At 37.6% G+C, this 19,872-nt stretch overlaps 1 protein-coding gene across 13 annotated transcripts in view; it reads left to right on the top strand.

The window, feature by feature from the left end:
* kmt2cb (lysine (K)-specific methyltransferase 2Cb) overlaps nucleotides 1-19,872 on the top strand; it is a 93,752-nt gene that overhangs the window by 7,816 nt on the left and 66,064 nt on the right. For 12 of the 13 annotated variants that reach the window (XM_043221961.1, XM_043221995.1, XM_043222003.1 and 9 more), the window contains exons 3-5: nucleotides 4,339-4,427; nucleotides 12,320-12,473; nucleotides 16,752-16,937. In XM_043221961.1, coding sequence (XP_043077896.1) covers nucleotides 4,339-4,427; nucleotides 12,320-12,473; nucleotides 16,752-16,937 — 429 coding nt within the window. The remainder of the gene's footprint in view (nucleotides 1-4,338; nucleotides 4,428-12,319; nucleotides 12,474-16,751; nucleotides 16,938-19,872) is intronic. The other variant, XM_043222019.1, reaches the window with a different exon arrangement.

Here is a 19,872-nt window from a genome sequence, read left to right as displayed (position 1 = left end):
ATTTGGTTGTATGTTAATATTTTATGTATTTTGATTTGGGACAGGCAAAATAACTGCATTATGTAAAATTAAAGTCATTTTGTATACATAGAAAGAACATTTAAGTGCAAATTATGGATTTTTCATACAGCGTGTAAGTGAATGAAGTGAATCCCAAAAAGTTTGAAATCTGAAAGCGCACCTTATATAAAGTTACACGGAAATGGTTGACTTTGAATCGTTTTTAAAATGAATCTCAAGGCATTTCATGTTAACGTCAACATGAAATATTAGCTTATTGCTCGCCCACTCGTTGGCCTTTTCAAGTTGGTCTGAATGAAAATGCGCTCACAAACACCGCTTTATCAGGCGTAACAGTTATGATTAAATGAAAATGAGAGCAACTGACCAATCACAGCAGATTAGCATTTGGAAAAATGTATCATTAAGCAAATGGCTTGGGAGTATGGTAAAAATAAATGCATATTATAAGACGATGAATGTGTTTTTGACCTTGTCATCGTGTGCGCGAGTATATTCAAAAGAAAAAAACATTGGTCAATTAATATCAAATGCTTATTTCAACTAGCCCCTTAAACCCAGACATGTGGTCTGTGGTTCTGTAGATTTTGCTCCATGTGTGTCTGTAACCTCTCTAGGGTGAAATCCCTCCGCCCCTTTGTCAGCGTTCAGCCTTGTTAACTGTCTGGTATAGGAAGTCATTTGCAGGGAGGAGTCATTTTTGGCATGGGACAGACTGCGATTTCTCTCTCCAGTGGCACTGGTAATTACCCATCCATCCCTCACACTCCCTCCTCACTCCAGCCCCAGAGAGGGGCAGGCTTCCCTTTCAACTCTGCTTGCCGTACCTCCTCCGTCTTCAAACTGTGAGACTTTAATTTGAATGCCTGACAATTATCACCCTGATGAAGTGATACATAGATCAGACAAGAAAAGCCCCCCGCGAGATTCTGACAGCCATGGATCTTTACTGCGCATTTGTGGGCTGGATGTGTAGAAATGGATGTTTGGCTGTAGAAGGATGTGTGTTTGTTCTCAGTTAGGGGATCGTGACCGAGAATGGGTTTTTTTATTAGTGTTGCAGACAATAGGACTGCGCAATATGTGTACGTTATAAGATTGGGAATACGCTTGGATTGAGAATCAGATTTGGGTGTTTTATGGAGTGGATGTTCATCACGCTGCGGAGAAAACTGGGCAGCCAGTAGGATTTGTGCTTTTGGTCACATGCCCAGAGCATTCGTGTTGTTGCGAACAGGCCTTTAGAAGCCATGATTTACAGCCTCATGTCATTTGGTTAAGAAAAACATCCATAACAATCAAATTTTATGTCATGAAACCTTTTGATGGGCTATAGGAAACAGAAGAAGTATTCTGAGGTCAGATGGCAGCATCGTACAGAATGCGAAAAACTCTGAAATTAAGGACCACAATGAATTAAGCAACATGACCGAAAGGAAGTGTCAAGCTAATTTCACACGTATGAGTTTTTGGTCAGTGCAGTAAAGCCATTATACCTAGTTTATGGTGGACTGGAAAACCTAAATGCTGGAATGATGTATCTTTGAGTAACTAAACTGACTCTATCTATTTAACATTTATCATACATTGCAAGTGTGTTTTAATAATCTTAATAAATAGAATCACCATAACAGGGTATAAATGATTATTTAAATAGCTGGATTGTAGATAAATTATAGTGAATGTTGCGGTAGCGAGTGTAATAACAGGGCATGAAAGTGCACATTTGAAAGACTTAATAATGGTACTTATTGTACGGTTATCATATATTTACTGGAATCTAATGTCAACGTGCAGGTCATTTAGCGTTAAAATAAACCAAATAAAATTGTGTTAAATAATGAAAAATTAAAAAAAGCAGAAACAAAAATATCGATAGGGGAAGCCCAACTCTCTGGCTATATGGTTATATAAATATGTATGCTTGTTGGCTCAGTTAGCCTGAAAATTTCCTTTTTAGTGTCTGATTTAAGCAAAAGATGTTATAACCTAATGTAAGTCCCAATGTAAAATGTTAGTCTTAAAAAAACTTGAGATTTCAGTCTTAACGTTTAAATAAACAGCAGCTGTACTTGCATGGCAGGAAAAAGCTGGGGGGGGTCATATCCAAGATGGCCGCCAAATGAACTGCTTTCCCTTAGAGGTATTGTGACGCCTCATAGGAGAGCTTTACTGTTACTGTAAACACACAGAGGAACTGTGAATGTGTGTGTGCACGCGCTAACGGTATGTAAATGATTTAGGGAAGCACCATATAGGCATGTAACCAGCTTCAGCCTCACGAGAAAACCTGTTTTACAAAACAGCCATTTAGTGTGAATTGGTGTGATGTGAATTGCACGGAAAGATTTTTTTCCACCCCTAAACCTAACCGTTAAATAGATTGTGCAAATGAAATCATGCTAAAACAGTTGGTGTGTTGGACCACCCAGATATCTTAGTCACTGTTAATGATGTAGAACCGCTATTTCCAGAGGCATGAGATGTTAGCGAGTTGCAGTATGTTCATGCTGTCCATCAAACACTGTGCTCTGAGTGCTGCTTGTTCTGAAAGACTGGAGCGTCACGAAGCGCCATGGCAACAGCTTCAGACCGCACTTTTCCTGAGGGCAGCCTATCATGACACAGTCCATTCAAAGGGTGAGGGAAAAAGAGAATACTTTATTGGCATCAGTAAAGGTAACGAGATTTGCATTTCCATCTCTTCTTTCTGAAAACAAAGGTGGATTTTACTGCACGAGTCAGTGACATCATAAAATAGGGAACAATGTGCTCTTCAAACGACCCGGAAAACAGTAAAAACAGTGGTAGGATTGATTGTGCTGATGTTCTCCTGACATCTCCAACTCCAACTCTCCAACTCTTCTGAAAGGATTCCCGGTCAACCAGACTTTGAGAAATAATGACCTTTGCGTGTATAAACACGAGTGCTGGTTCTGCATTGGATGGCGTCTTCAAGGAAACAGCTGCGGGAGTATGTAGCTGGTGAAGCTGGTTGGTTGAGGAAGCTTTGATGCTGGTTAAAGTCAAGACAAATTTTACTTAGTTAATAGTATATTAATATATATTAATAATATATGTAAGGTCTTGTTATGGACAATTTTATGGTAGCCTGTTTTCACTTTTAAGTGAAAAATAAATAAATAAATAGTTAATTAAATGAAAGGTACATTGCTGTTCAAAGGTTTTGGGTCAATAAGATAAAAATAAAAATGAGGAAGTATGCACATGTTGCCACCACATAATAATACTAATAGTAATTGATTGAAAACATTGAATAATTAAGAAAAACAGATTCAAATTTGGACTTTTATTTCACAATTCAGATTGTTTTTCAGTAATTGAGAAGTGCAGGTGTATTTATGTATTATTTGTGTTTTATTTTCATTATGAGGTTGAATAGAGCTTCCAAAGAAAGCATTGTTACATATAATTCTATTTCAGAAAAAGAAAATCTTTTAAACTTTCTGTTCATCACAGAGCACAATAAAAATCCAAAATAATATAAATATATGAAGCAGCGCAGCTATTTTCAATATTGGTAATAACACTAAATGTTACTTAATCTGCAAATGAGCATATTAATTATTTTTACATTTTTTTATTAACTGACCTCAAACCTTGTATTGTACTGTATTGGGGAATTTATATAGTGACATTCCTCCAAGTTCTCACCCAACGTCTCCAGTTCCACTTATTTTTCGTTCCCTCCAATTACCTGTCATATAGAGACCATTTTCCTCTATTCTGGTTGGACTGTTATTTTCCTTTCAAGATGCATGCATCCAGCAAATCTTGGAAACCGTAAAAGCTTATTTCATTGTATTTAATCGTTCAGGCTTATTAATCATGCCAAAAAGGCAAATTATTGTGCGATTACAGCTGACACAGACCACACGATGAAGCGCACCGCCCCCAGACGCTCACATACGCCATGCGCGGACCAAACCTGATCCGACTGGACGCTGCTCGTGAGAATGAGTCACCAAAAAGATGCAAGTGTGTTGAGTGTGCAATCTAGGTTCGAGAGCCGGGTTGTGCGTCCGCCCTCGGGGGTTTCTGAGCAAATGCGGAAATGACATCTTCGTGAAACTCGTCCATTGAGCAGCGGCTTTAATGAGAGGTCTCGCACCCGTTACTTCCCCCTCGGTGCACGTAAACAAACGTGCCCACACACAAACACACTGGTTTCCGCAGGGCCGCCGCACCCTGGCCCGGGGCAGCGGACACTCAGTGACAGCTGGGACCGTATTTAACTAATTCACAATCAACCAGTCTTCCCTAAAGCGAGCGTGCTAATGAATCTCTCTTTCTCAGGAATCGGGGGCGAGGAAAAGCTCTGGTGGAGGATGAAGACAGCACAGATGGAATGGAGACCGCAGAATCAGGAAGCACACAGGAGACAGGTAACTGCAGCCCTGTCTTCCTCGCTTGCTTTCCCTCTCTTTTCTTCTCTCTCTCTCTCTCTCCTCCCCCACATATACCCTGTTTAAACGTCTTTTCCCGGCTCTCCGGGTTTCCTGTGTTAGTCTTTTCTTTTCAGCCGTCACATCCCCCTTCCTCAAGAGTCGGAGAGCGAGGCTGCCTCTCCTCTGAGGCAGTTCCAATGATAAACAAAATCACAATGTGGAGCCCAGAATTGATTTTCTTTCCCAGCTGCGCAGTCAATCTAAGTCAAACCTCGGCCGGCCGAGGAGGAGCTTTCGAGAGGCTCGGTCGTCCACACTCCTTGAGCAGGATTGATGAGATTTTCGCCCGTCTCCACATGGCTCCGCTCTCTAGCTCTAATTGAAAGGATTTGACTCCAGCCACAGCCTTTCTGCTCTGGAGTCACCCCAGCACCACTCAAAGCATGTGATTGAGGTTCGCGGCAGCCGGTGGAAGCTAATGCCCGCTGAAAGCCTTTTAAAATCTCATCTTGTGCATTTTCCCCTCATTTTCTCTGCCTTTTTGTCTGCTCGTGGTGCGATGTGCGTTCAGGTTCACAAGCAGATGAATTACTTGTTTTGGTTTCAGTTGTGTTTACACCGTTTAGCTTTAGAGGGCTTTGTAAATTAGGCATTAATATCATAGTTTTTTTTTATTAGTACTCCTAACACTTGCAGAGGTTATGAACTGCCTCTGTTTTTATTTTGCCCTGTTCTCTGATGTCCACTTATAACGTTCTAGATGTTTTTTTTTTTATGTCAAAGGCATCATAATTAAGAAGGAATCGGTTTGAATAGATGTGGCAGATTGTAGACTCGGAACTAAACGCCCACTGCTATGATTGGCCAACGCTGTGTATGTTTTCACAGATGGACTGTAGAGCTTTGTTTTAGGTTAAAATACCCAAATAGTATTGATTGACCAATATAGATTTGTTTTATAACATATACCGATACCAATTACTTGCCTGTTTATGTGCCCGATAACCGATTTGTGGAACCGATATTTATTTTCTGCCATGCAGTAAATAAATTATTGACTGATTAGGTCCATACTTCACTTTGGTTTTTCCTCCTTTTCAGCCACCTTTAAAAAAAAAAAGTTTAATCTTCATATTTTAACAATCTTTTCATTCATGAAAAGCATCAGCGGCACCACTAATATTAACAATAAGTATAAAAAAAAGAGGCTGAACGAGTCGTAACTGACAAAGAGCAGTACTAGTTTTTAATTGTCTATAACTTGGCAAATGACTATGGAATAAGTGGGATACATCAGTGGGCGGGGCTAAACCGGCAGCGATGTTGAAGCAGGTGTTGATCTTCTGCGGAGGCGGTCTTTATTCTCTCTATTATGTCATAAGGTGGCACATTTAAGCTGTCGTTTTGGCAGAATCTGTACATGCTCTTTTTAGACTAAACATACAGGATGTACAGTGTTGTTGAGAGGAGGTGTGCTTATCGTTATGAAAGAATTAAAACCGAACAGACGCTTTCCCTGCCACTGATGCGATATCTTGTCAATTTAAGCTTCCCTGCCAAAGACATGTTTTTACTGCAGTCCCTTTTCTAGGTGTATTGCAGTAAGGAAAGCCCTAGCGCATGTCCTGAGTGAGCTACGGGACTTCCTGGGACTACCAGGCTCGAAAAAAGACAATCGTCATAAAAGGAAGGATCAGAGAGAATGTAGATGTTATATATAGAGCGTATATGTAAATCATGCATGTAGATCATGTTTTATAAAGGCAGTGGCGCCTTTACAGACACAGAAACATTTCTAGTTACGTTGTAGATAAATCGCTAACCCGACGATATGAATATGTGTGTGTGTGGTCTATATATAAATAGAGCATGTATGTATATATAGGTACATATGTACATATGTTGCCTAAATGTGTGTGTGGGTTAACATTTGTGGTTTGCGAGGACACAAATTTGTTTAATGACATGTGTGTGACGGAGGTATTGCAGTTTGAAGGTTTTTCATGAAGACACTGTCAATGTCCTTATTATTCAAAAGGCTTTGAAAAAACATACTAAACTGTGTTTTTTTGAAAATCTAAAAATGCATAAAGTTTCCTGTAAGGGGTTGGTTTAGGTGTAGGGTTGGTGTAGGGCAATAGCACATACAGTTTAAACAGTATAAAGTCCTCAAAAACCACTAATGCTAATATGTGTCTGTGTGTGTATACACCTGTATGTGCGTTCTGTTTACTGAATGCAATTTCAATTATTCAAATAATTATTTACAGGTGAAGGCATATGGTATCTGAATTATTGTGTTTGAAAATAATAATTAGATAAAAGTTTGAGAGCCTTTTTATTTATTTATTTTAATTTAAATTTTTTTTGCGTGGTACTCGATTTTAATATATAATATGTTCATTTATGCATAGAAAAAAAATATAGAGGCTGGCAACTAAAAAAAAAAACGCTATGGGGAAGGATTTAACTGCAAGAAAAGTAGTAGTTTATTAAGCATAATTTACGTAATATCAAATTTATACTAACATTCAAACGTTTGGGGTGGGCAAGATTTTAAAGTATTTTGAAATAAAGAAATTATTATAATATGATTAAAAATAATATTATTATAAAATGAGTATAAGTAAAGTTGTTTGAGTTGAATAATTAAAATCTTAATGATTTTTCTTTTTTTTTTTTTTTGCATCAGTTATTATGATCTCACTGAACTGATTTTTATATAATGAATTGGACTTTGTAATATTAAATCTGTGGGAGATGCACAAAGTGCCGACCATAAAAAGTCTTGTTACTGGAAAAGCTGCTCACAACACGCCATCCGAAAACTCCAGGGCATTAGTTAAAACTACAGATCGTACTAATCACCAACTCACTGACACTGGATCAAACCCGTGCATTATTTGTCTTAAAGTTTCCCTAGCTTTTACCAAAACTGAATGCCATAGCCAGTGGTGAATTACACCTGTAAGTATCTCTGCTTTTAGTTACTCCTCAGTGCTGCAGAAACCCACGTTCAGCATGAAGAAACTGAATTTATAATGCAAAAGTAGAAACACCGTACAAATACAGTCTGTTTTTGTATTTATTTACGATATAGGCCAGTTTTCATAATTGGATTAGTTGATGCTGTCGTAGTGGTTTCTTCGTTCGTTCTGAGGAGCCTGTGTGGAGCTGTAATAACCAGGTGAATTGTCTTGACACTGCAGGAGAGCTGACGCTGCCTTTGAATGTCAAGTCACTTTCACCTTGGAGGCTGGAACACCCCCCGCAGTCAATAATACGAGCTGGCATCATTAAAGGTGCTGTCAGTAACTGCTTAGCCTCCTGAACCCCCGAAATAACCTCTGTGTCAAGGTCACCACTGAAGTAAATGGCACCATAATTATGAAAGACCCTTCAGTACCTAGAACTACTTAAGATTTTTTTTAAAAAAGGAGCGCTGCTTCTTGGAGGAAGCTGTCAGCCTTTTCATCCTTTTTCTCAGGTGCTGTTCTAACTACATTTTTACTTTTTCCGAAGGAAACGTGAGTGATGTTTGCCTGTGCGAAACCCACTGCCTCGGTGCTAGTGTGTTGCAAATGGTTGCCAGGGGCACTGCTTTTCTGTTGCTAAGGCGTTTTAGTTTGTTTTTGCTTCTAGGGTGTTTTTTTTTTTTTTTAATCTTTATTGTCATTATACCAAAACTACAATGAAATTATGTGCAATCATATTCAGTGCAAAAACAATCTGCAGCTCTACAAACAGCTTTCTTAGGGTGTTAGTAGAGTGTTTTTATCATTTCTGTTTAGATGCTAACATAGTGTCTTTAGCGCGTTGTTGTTTAGTGTCTAAGGTGTTCTGAGTGTTTTAGCATGTTGTTATTCAGTTTATAGGCTTCTCTGAGCGTGTTTAGCATGGCTTTACCATGTTGTCGTTTAACAAACGGTGTTTAGGTGTGTGTAGCATGTTGCTAATCGAAAGGTATTCTTCATAGTATGTTTTTTTAACATGTTACTGTTCAGCTGCTACTAGCTGTTTTTTAGTTTATAGGCTTTTCTGGTGGCATTTAACGTGGTCTTACCATTTCTAAGCTTTTTAAGTGTTCGTAACATTGCTGTTCAGACGTTATAGTATTGTTAGCGCGCAGTGATTGTTAGTCGCAAAGGTGTTCTCCATGTTTTAGTTCATAGGGTGCTTTTAGCATGTTCCCATTTTTTAGCGTGTTTAGCATATTGCTACTCAGATGCTAACAGCGTATATGACTTTGCTGTTTAAGGTATTCTGAGCCCTGAGTGTATTTAGCGTAAAACTATTCAGATTCTGTTTTTGTATGTTGTTTTAACATGTTGCTATTAGTTAGTTTTCCACGTAGCTTTTTTTTTTTTTAGATTGTTTTACCATGAGTGTTTTTCTGCATTTCTTACCATATCTGAAGCTGTTCTGAGTGTTTTTAGCAAAGTGCTATTTTTTTCAACACGTTGCTTTTTAGTTTCTATGGAGATGTTATTTAGTTTACAGGCTATTCTGAGTGTGTTTACCTCAATCTTGGCTGTGCAATATTAAAGAAAAACGTGATATGCGATAGCTTGTTAAATAAAGGGATATTTGATATGCAAAAAACGATATTGCTTTAATTGTGTGAAATCGATTGAAATTATATTTTAAAATGTTTAAGTAAAAATTATGTAACCAGTTTATATTTTCTCTTGGAAAAGAAAACATCGCTAAAACTTTTGTGACAGCAGTGTTTTAGCATTACATAAAAAACAATGCAAATGAAAAAAAAGACATTTAGACAAAAAAGATGTACGGAAACGGAATAATCAAATGTAAAACTTAAATGCAAAATCTTTATAATAAACCATAATAGTGCACTGATTCATAATAAAGCTACAAGGAGCTTTATATTGCACTTTTTAAAGTAACAGTCACGCTCCACTTTCTGCTACATGCATCAACCTAAAACACTTTTTTGCGACTTTTAGAAGTAGCCTATTATTAAAATAACAATTCAGATATCGCATGCCATTGTGATATGCATATTTTACTCTCTCTTTCAGGATTTTTCACCCATTTTATCCCCCAGCTAGCGGAAATAACAATAGCGGCGCAGTTCTCCAACAACCCGCACAATCTTTAGAAATCGGTCTTTGGTACAAATGTTGATCGTTGAAGTTTAATACCAAGCGCCTGCATTTTGCTCAAACCCCTAACCACAGGTTTAAGCATTGCTAATAACGATGCTTTCCTTAACAAGAGCCAGTAACTATTTTTCTTTGCAAATTGACCCTAATTTGTAGTGTCTACTGTAGTTCCATCTAAGCCCTGTGCGATCAGACTGCAGTGGAAGAGACGAATACAGGAGGTGGTTGACTGCAGCTGTGGTTTCAATGCGGTCTATTTTAGACCACAACTAGATCTCGGCTCGCTTGGCGCTCTTAGTCACAGGTGACTCACACCTCTAATTGTCCACATCGTGTACGTTCCGAGGTGACAGTTTCCCAAATTTCTCTCTTATTAACAAACGGCGCATGTGCTCTGCATCTTTCCCCATAAACCCGTAAAGGTTACTTGTTTGCGTTCAAAACCAAACCAAAGATCATGGGTCTTTCTGCACTTTTGTTTTGCGGGCTGCTGTTGACATTTCGCAAATCCAGCCGTTGTTTACATGTCGTTTGGGATCTTTAAAAAAACCGAACATTGGCCTGAAACCGAAAGGCTGTTTCGCTGGAAACAATTAGCACTGTTCAGACAAACAAACGTTTCATGGATGAAAATGAATTTAAGGCAGGCAGTCAGAGGGCGTTTTTGCTTGCCAGTCTGTGACGTTCTTTTCGAGGGGTTCAACACTTACACCGACCTGGAAATCTCACCTTTCGGCTAAAAGAACCAGTTGTTTTTTTTTGATAAATGCGTCATCTGTTTATTTACTCAACGAAATACGCATGAAAATACGCGTTATTTGAACCGGCTTGAAAACGACAGTCTTTTGGTATCAGTTTATTATTAAATCATTTATTTTCAAATTGACCAATAGACATATTTAATACGTATTTATTTACAGCGTTAAACAAAAAAATAGCGCGCTAATAAATCACAGAAAATGAACATGACAATGAAATGTCAGAACAAGAATTATATTCTTTCAAATATAAAAACAGTTCAAACAGTGCACTTATTCTACATGTTTTTACATTCTACTTATTGCTCTATAACACCTGCATGTAATTGCATCTATAGTATATAATTACACATTTTACACTGACCCTTAACTAACTGAAAGTGAATTAAATCATCATTTTCTCACCCCTGTGAGCGTTTCGTTCATTTTTAAATAATAATGAAATAATAAAAAAAAATATTTGTGTTCTTTGAGTTGACTTTATCCAGACCTGGAACTGACAGCTCACAGAGGACTGTTGGAATGAGCGAAAGAATTATATATTTTTAAATAATTTGCCCAAAAAAGAATGGCAGATATGCAACATTAGAACAACACAAGGGTGAGTAAATGAGGATTTAATCTTACTGTTTGGGTGAAACCGTCCCTATTAACCAATTATTCCACCAACTCTGACCCTAAACTTAACCGTGTGCCACCTTAATAGCAGCTAAAAGTGCTTTGCAATTTATGAACACAATAAGTACAGTGTAACTATAAAATCTTTTTCATAAGTACATGTTAATTAAATGGATAGTTCGGCCAAATAAGAAAATTCTGTCATTAATTACTTACCCTCGCGTCAGCCCAAACCCGTAAGACCTTTTTTCATCTTCAGAACGCTAATTAAGAGAATGTTTTATAAAATCTGAGAGCTCCCTGACCCTCCATAGACAGCAACACTACTGAAAAGGCTTGGGTTTTTTTAAATCGGTAAATTGATCACTTGTTTTTATTTGGAAGTGGTTTGCACGTCGGCAGCAAGATGGTTTCTGAATGAACTGACTTAAAATTTCTTTCAATTTGCTCCAACTCTCCCAGAGAGCAATTAATGCTCGAGGCTCTTTGATGCTGGATGTGTTTGAGAACTCACTAATGTACAAGTGAAATCATGATTGCTAACGTGAATGATGATAAGTGTGTTTTTAAACAGCATTCCTTTTCTGTACTCAATGTCGATGTAATAGATCACATAAATGCCATAAAAATTCTAATTAAAAATCTTTTTCCATTGCACTAATCATAGTAGTGTATAAATTCATCTTTAAAAAGGTGATTGCAACCGGTAAAACACTCTTGAGCTTAAAGGGTTACTCCACCCCAAAATGAAAATTTTGACCTTAATTACTTATCTTTACAAACCCGTAATTTTTTGTTTGTCTTCTGAACACAATTTAAGATATTTTAGATGAAAACCAGGAGGCTTGTGACTGCCCCATTGGCTTTTAAGTAAATAACGATGTCAAAGTCCAGAAAGGTTTTAAAGACATCGACATCAGTGGTTCAATCTCAATTTTATTATTAAAATTTTTTACATGGAAAGAATACAACAAATAAGGATTTGTCACCATAGAGCCATTCTGGAGAGTATACGCTGCTTTCGTTGAAATGAAAGCGTAAAACGATTTCCGAAGTTTGCTTCAAGCGCATACTCTCCAAAAAAGTTGACAAATCGTTGAAAGTCATTATTTTGGTTTTCTTTACGTACAAAAAGTGTCACTTCATAACGTTAGAGTTGAACCACTGATGGCAGATGGAGTATTCTGGCGATGCCTTTTATACTATATTGGACCTATTATTTACTTAAAAGCTGCCCGGTTTTCGTCCAAAACATCTAAGTGTAAGTGATTAATGACAACATTTCCATTTTGGGCTGGAGTAACCCTTTAAGGTATAATCCTGTCAGCTTTGTTGATGATGTCTGTATTGGCGCAGCTGCGGTTAACATGGATGTGTCTCTCGACAGTCACTAAAGGGCAGCAGGAGGAGACGGCGGGCGCCTCTGCCGTGGCGGTTTCTGCAGAGGTGGAGGAAGAGGAGCAGTCGTCATCCCCTCTTCCTGCGAGCCCCGAGACGGGGGCGGCACAAACATCATCAGCCTCTGGAGAAGCTAAAAGCAGGTCAGAGCAGCATCCTCTCGCCAGGCTGAGTCACCGCCGGCGTGGGAAGCATGCGCATGCGGACGTGTGTGTGTGTGAATGTTTGTGAATGGTTTCGTGTTTTTAGCGTTTTCGGCTGTATTGCGCCTTTCTACCAAAATCTCAAAATGGAAGGTCAAACAATCAGCGCCTGTTGGCACACGTGTGTCGAAAGTATGTGTGCTTGTGTGTTGCTGTTGGCTAGCTTTCTGTCTCAACATGGGGGATGGGCACTTGTTCAGCTTACTAAAAGAGCATTCTGGGTAAAGACGACTGCAGTGCAGGAACCCAGGAAGAAGTGCTAATGTGGCGCAGCCCTCCGGCTCAGAGAGTTCACTGTGCTTCTCAGAGATCAGTAAGGTGCTGCTACGTGAGGTCAGCTGCAGTATGCAGATTTTCTGTTCACACTCCCCAAATGTGCTGTATAAGTACAGCGTCGTATCCCACAATGCAATGCGCTCCAACATTACTTATATATATATATAAACTTAATTAAAAACCAAAAATAATGCAATCTATAATTGTATCTCAATTATAGGTAAAATAACTAATAATTAATAAAATGGTTCACATAATCTCACATTGCATGCGTCATGTGTCAGCTTTTTGTTATTATTATTATTATTGCTATTACATAGTGCTCTCAAACGATTGCAAATAATCACATTATGCGATTACACAAAATAAAAGTTTATGTTTACGTAATACGTGTGTATATTTATTATGTTTATAGAAATGCACATACATGCAGCATATATTTAAAAGCATTTACATGTGGGTATGGCATAAATAAATATATTTATTATACAAACGTATATTTTTCTGTAATACATGCATGCGTGTGTATTTATATATTCATAATAAATATACGCTGTGTATGTTTATTATGGATATATAAATATACACACACACACACACACACATATATATATACATATATGCAAATATATTCTATAAACAAAAGTTTTTTATTCTAGATGAGGTTAAATGCAGTAAATCGTTTGCAGCACTACAATTGCATTTGTATTACTTTTTAAAAATGCATATAGTTCCAAACTGCAAATATATAAAGATATACGAAATATATAACAATTGAATGCAACAAAATATACAAAAGGATATAATAATGTAGCCGTGAGTGGTGTGTGGTTATCATTTTAAAAACATATATTTTTTTTCTCTCTCTGAAAGATGTATAGTAACTGTTGTTAGCAATTAAAAGAAACATAGAGAGAGCTGAGAATACTTAAAATGATCTCATCACAATAGAAGTCAGATGCATTTCATAACTTATCTTAAATGTTATCGGCAGTCCAGGTATTCTGTGCATACTGTGCTCTGTACTCATTGCACAGCATATAGCAGCACGTAGCCTTTATTGCTAACCTTTTTCTTGGGTTTGTCTCTGGGTTTGTAAGCATGTTCATGCACCGTGTCTGTTTGTTTATGCTCTCAGCTGAACGTGCCTCAATGTTGATGTTACACTACAAACTTAAGGTTCCCCTGCCACACATTCACAAACACACATAAACACACAAACCCCTGTCCAAACAGTCATCTGACCACGGCTGCGGCTCTCCAAGACAGTCCATGAAAGGCTATTAACAGGCTGAACGATTAAAGGCTCTTTGGGACGGACTGCACTGTCCATGAGGGCCAATGATGTGGGGACCCGTTTTATATCTGATCGATATTTACCGTGTTTCTCCTTAAGCCGTGATGACAACAGCCTCGCTGATAACTATTGGAGGATTCGCTGCAGTGTCAAATGTTATTTTTTGCGGCTGCATTAAGCAGTGGTCGATCGATATTGACTTTTTTTTTTTACAGATGATGCCGATATCTTGATAGCAGGGTGGCCGATGCGATTGATATAATTGGATTTGTTTGAATTAATATTTAAAAAAATAGGAAATAATTGGAAAAGGGTGGTATTAAAAAATATCTTCGTAAAATAAACATACTTTAGATGACAAAAAGTATTTTTGCGCAAATCAATAAATATAAAAAACGGTGAAAACGACATGAACATGACATGCATGACTTGACTTGAAATCATGAATTTAATTCATTTAGTCCGCGCTGAATGTCACTCAGAAGACATGCGATCATGCAGGATACACACACACACACACACACACACACACACACACACACACATCACAAGATCTCAACTAGATTCAGCTAGAAGTCTGCAAAGTTCATATCAGGTTCATTAGCCCTTCAAAGTTTTGTTTAAATGGTATAAATATGTATTTCCTGAATGCTGACGGCAAATCAGAAAGTATTGCAATGCTTGCATTTATATTACTAATAATATGAGCAATCGTTATAATACTTTTTTCATATATCAGATTATTAGACAGAACTGTTAATGACGAGCACGAACACTATTATCTCAGGGCTGTCAAAAATAAAAGTCCTGCCTCAAACTTATCGGCCACACAGAAAAACGTATCGGTTGATGCCGATATTTGGAAAATGCCATATATCGGTTGATCGCTAGATGAGCGATTTGACGTTGCAACATTTCAACACTATTCATGTTAGTCCAGTCTGTATCGACTAAAATTGTTGTTTTCAAATTGAGGGAGTTTCTTGTCCATCACGAAGATCTGATGGTTGCATTAGAACGTATTGCCTTTGAATCTGTTGTGTTGCTATATTTAAATGAATTAGCGTGAAGCCGTCTCCTCACTCTTGTTCCAGTGTGGAGTTCTGGTTTAATTGTTGAAAACTTTCCCATTTTTAGGGAGTGTGAAAATAAAGACCCAGCATGTGCGATTTCTAACACTCCCACATACTTATTAGTAGTATAAACTTTCCTGCTTATCTCCTTGTAGAGATTTACACTCAGGTGTTTTTCTTTTTCTTTTGTTCTCTTGCCGTGAATTTCGTTTTTGAAATATCTGGTACGAATGTAAAGATGCCAGTTAATTGATATCGTTTATATCCTCCGTCAAATGTGGTTTTCGAAAGCTGCAGGTTATAAAATGTCACCGTTTATGCATATCTTACCGAAGTAATTCTTTTAAAATCTCTCTTGCACGCTCCACCCGAAAAAGTTAATTCTTTCGTTCACGCACCCTCGTGTCATTCCAAATCCAAGACGGCCGTTCTTTGTTGATATACAGATGTGGATATTTTCAGTAAAATCAAAAAATGATTGAATAAATTCCCCTTATTCTACATTAATTAAATATGATTAAATAATTACTTTGAAATTATTAATGTGCTGCAATGTAATAAAGTTTGTTTATAATTTCTACAGAGGAGATATTGGGTGTTGTTTAAGAATATATATATTGGTATTGAAAAATATTGGTGTATCAGATATCGTCAAAAATCTAATATTGTGTGTCCCTAATAATAAGAACACGTTTTCTCCAGGTTTCAATTAAGAGTGAGAAATGTTTGACTTGTTTCCTTAATAGCGTCCTAAAAATGCAATGTAATGGTTGCTGATACATAGCTCAAAATCTGCTTTCCTCACTTTTTTTCCATTTTTCCAGCCACCTCCAGAATGTTTTGATCATTTTCACAAAAGTAAAATGGCCCCCAGAATATTTGGGGGTATAAATATCTAAACAAACAGCATGCCAAAACAAAGAACAGTCTCTTCTTTTAAACAAAATAATCCGTTTTATTCTAGCTCCTTCATAATTTATTTTACATATGCATCTGCTTGCATCATCTTCACCCTGTTTCGATCTAGATGTTCGATATTCTTTAAGAAGGTGCATAATAGCGCTTCCTAAGTTAAATGTAACCGATAATCTTTTACTGGAAAATTAAGCGACTATTTTAAAGGCGTATAGCTAGTCTTGCTAGACGTCTGCTTTTCATAATAGCTATCCCCTTTTCGTGCATGTTAGTTTTTTTGGGTTTTTAAAGACGTTAACGTTAAAAAGTCGCAGGTTTAAAAACAGATTATTGATAAGGTAATAATTTTGCAGAACGATTTTCCATAAAGTGATTGATGTCCATTAGTGTGTTATGTTGACTCCAGCCGACAGCCAATCAAAGTTTTTGACAGACGTGATATTGTGCATGGTGAACTATGAATTCGATTAATTATGAGACATGCTGGAGATGTTTTAAATGCTTTTTGCTTCTTTTAATGGATATTTTCTGACTTCCATTGCAGTTGTTGCCTCAGTAGATCCCTGAGGTGAACCGAAACGTTCCTGTATGTACTGTAACTGTAATATCTGTCACCTCGTTTCACTGGCCAATCACGTTCCTCTGCTCTCCTCACAGCGAACAGCTCTGTGCCTTCTGTTACTGTGCTGGTCGAAGCCTGTTGGGTCAGGGGGATCTGAAGCCATTCAGGGTCTCGCCCGGATACGACCCTCCGCTCCCACAATCCTCCGCAGAGGAGGGCCACGACCGCGACGACGAGACTGGGGCTGCCAGCCAATCAGGGAGGCGCAGGGGCCCGGAGAGGTAAGCCGATTGGCTGAGGCGAGCGGGGCCGTCGTATGACATCGGCTGTGATGTAGCGTGATGTTTAAATGAGCGCAGCTAAAACGGGCTTCTCTGTCAACGGGCCGGCCCCTGTGAAATAGATCGGATGCTACTGGCCATTGTTAGAGAGAGGAAAGTGTTACACGGGCCAGTGGGTGTGTGTGTGTGTGTGCGCCCTCTCTCTGTGACGGTGCTTGTAAGGGCTCTTCTGAACGGTAGGCCTGTTACAGGCAGCGGGGCGCTGATATCTGACGTCACTGCTCGAATCGTCCTCATCTGGATGAGATTTCGGGCAGAGACTGAATATGGATCATTCCAGCTGAAAACTGCACGCAGCGCTCTAGTATGTGTGTTTTTGCTTAATATCCTGGAGACAGACTCTTGTGAAGCAAACACGGGATTTGTCCTAAAGTGACCCTCTGCGCCGTCTCAGCAAATGGCAATGCTTATTCGTCCCACATACTTTAATTTAAAGCATATTGCAGCGGTTCAGCGGCTCCTAAAGCCATGACATGTTTGTAGTACACTTCTGTTAGTATTAGTAGGATGCCGCTCTTCACAAGGTTTGTAGTATTTTTAAATGGTTTTTAAAAAGTCGCATGCTTTCCAAGGGTGCATTTATTTAGTCAAAAATACAGTAAAACCTCTAGTATTATTAACATTTATAATATGGTTAAATATTATACAGTTGTGCTGCTTAATATTTTTGTGAAACCATGATTTCCTCAGGATTTTTTGACAAATAAAACGTATTATAAATAAAAAAATATTTTAAATAGTTATAATAATTTGAAATCTTTATTGTGATGTTAATTTAATGGTGCAAACGATACTGACATTTATCTTTTCTTTATTTTGTGATGATATGTGTTGCTGATAAATCTTATAAATTGTATATTTAAAGGATTTTAAGAGCTATATGTTGTATATTGAAGTCAAACATATATATTTAAAATATATTTAAAACAGTAATATAGAGAAATACTATTGCAATTTAAATTTGCAAATAACCTTTTTCTGTAATATTTTTTTATATTTAATTCAATCTGAATTTCAGCATCTTTACTCCAGTCTTCTGTAGATGTAGGTGAAATAAAGATGAAACATTATTGGCATAAATGAGCATTTCTACATTACGCAATATTCTAGCCCGAATTTCGTGTGTACGTTTCATCAATAAACACATGTCATGCAATTAACGGCGTAGTGCTACAGCGATATCGCTTACTCCTTGTATAACCCCGTAGCATTATGGGGATAAATGTAAATCCTGAGGCCTGCTCTTCATTCACGAAGGTGTGAACACACACTTGGCTGTTGGCTGTTTGCTTTTCATATGTGTCTCTCTGCGAGCGTTCTCCCCGAGCTGATCATTACCCTGCAGCTATTGAGAGTCACAGAGCGAGATGTGAGACGCCGGCCCCAGCGTGCGCTCAGCCCAACAAAGGGCCCTCTCCCTGCTCTCTCGCACAGCTGCCTAATTTGTCTTGGCTCTTTGGAGCCAATCAGCCGTCTCCCAGGGGCCCGTGTGACGTAATGTGCTGCCAGTCTGATGTTGGCGTCCTGCCAGGCCTGCTGAGCTTTGTCATCTGCGGGCCGCACTATCGAGCAGCAGGTCTGGGGTTATAGCGGTGAGACGCGACGGTGGAAAAAGACAGTTTTAAGGGAATTTCTGGATTGGTTCTTTTGCAGCAGCATGAGGGAAAATTAACGCTGATTTATGATACTGGTTAGAAAGTATCGCATTTAATGTAATTGTCAAGAACCAATTTATTTTTTTCATTGATCCTATTTTTTTTTGTTTAGTTTTTTTTTTTTATGACGTTTTTTTTGGGCAATTAACTGCATTTTCTGTCCACAGTTTACACTGTCTTTACACTTCCTTTTGGGAAGTAGTCATTATAATTATTAACCATTATGATTAATAGTTTGTCCCAAAATCAAAAGACATTTCTATTAAAAAATGAGACCTATTTTTACTTTTCTTTTGTCTCCCGCTTCTACATCTATATCTATCTATATATATATATATATATATATATATATATATATATATATATATATACATACATATATATATATATTAATGCTGTCAAATGATTATTATAATTAATCACATCACCTTTTTGTTTATATAATAAATGTATGTCTGCTTTGTAAATATATTATTTATATATAAAGACAGAAAATATGGTGAAAATATTTACACGCTTAGGTGTATATATTTATTCTCATATAAACTATATAATATATAAATATATTTAATATATAAACATTATATTTTAATATAAAACATATATATATCACTACACTATTTTGTTGATAGTTAACAATTTTTTTGTATGTATTATTAAGTTCACTAACTAGTGTTTTTTTTTTTAATTCACTTTATTAACTAGTACCATGTAAATTATTGGTCAACGTTTATTTTTTTTCTTTATCAGTGTCAGCCCATATTAAATACTTCATTAGATTTCCTCACATCTAACAGTCACTTAAAGTAATCTTTAAAATGTAACGTTTAGCAAACTATATGAATATATCAAGATGAACATCCATTTTTAATAAACAATACATTAAAACACTGCATTGCTGTCGTCAGCTGACACACGTTTTTTCGGGTTCTTGGATAGCGTACGTCATTTAATTGTTTTGTTAGGTTATGCAAAATAGCGTGAAACCCCGTTTGTATTTGCAGTATGAGTGCCGCTAGGTAAAAGAGTCTGACAAATGATATTTCGCGTCATCTCCGTCTATTGTTGTGGGATTGCTCTGAATGTCAGTCAGCAGCACACGCTGCGTTTGAAATCAGCGCTGACCCCTCGTATATGTCAGCCGTCCCAGCAGGTGGATAGAGGAGGGGTATAATGAGATGCTCCGCTGTGATGGATGCATTTTTATCCCATGATGTATT

The sequence above is a fragment of the Puntigrus tetrazona genome, chromosome 2, assembly GCF_018831695.1.
Source record: "Puntigrus tetrazona isolate hp1 chromosome 2, ASM1883169v1, whole genome shotgun sequence".
In the NCBI taxonomy this organism is placed as follows: Eukaryota; Metazoa; Chordata; class Actinopteri; order Cypriniformes; family Cyprinidae; genus Puntigrus; species Puntigrus tetrazona.
This window is presented reverse-complemented; position numbering and strand designations above follow the sequence as displayed.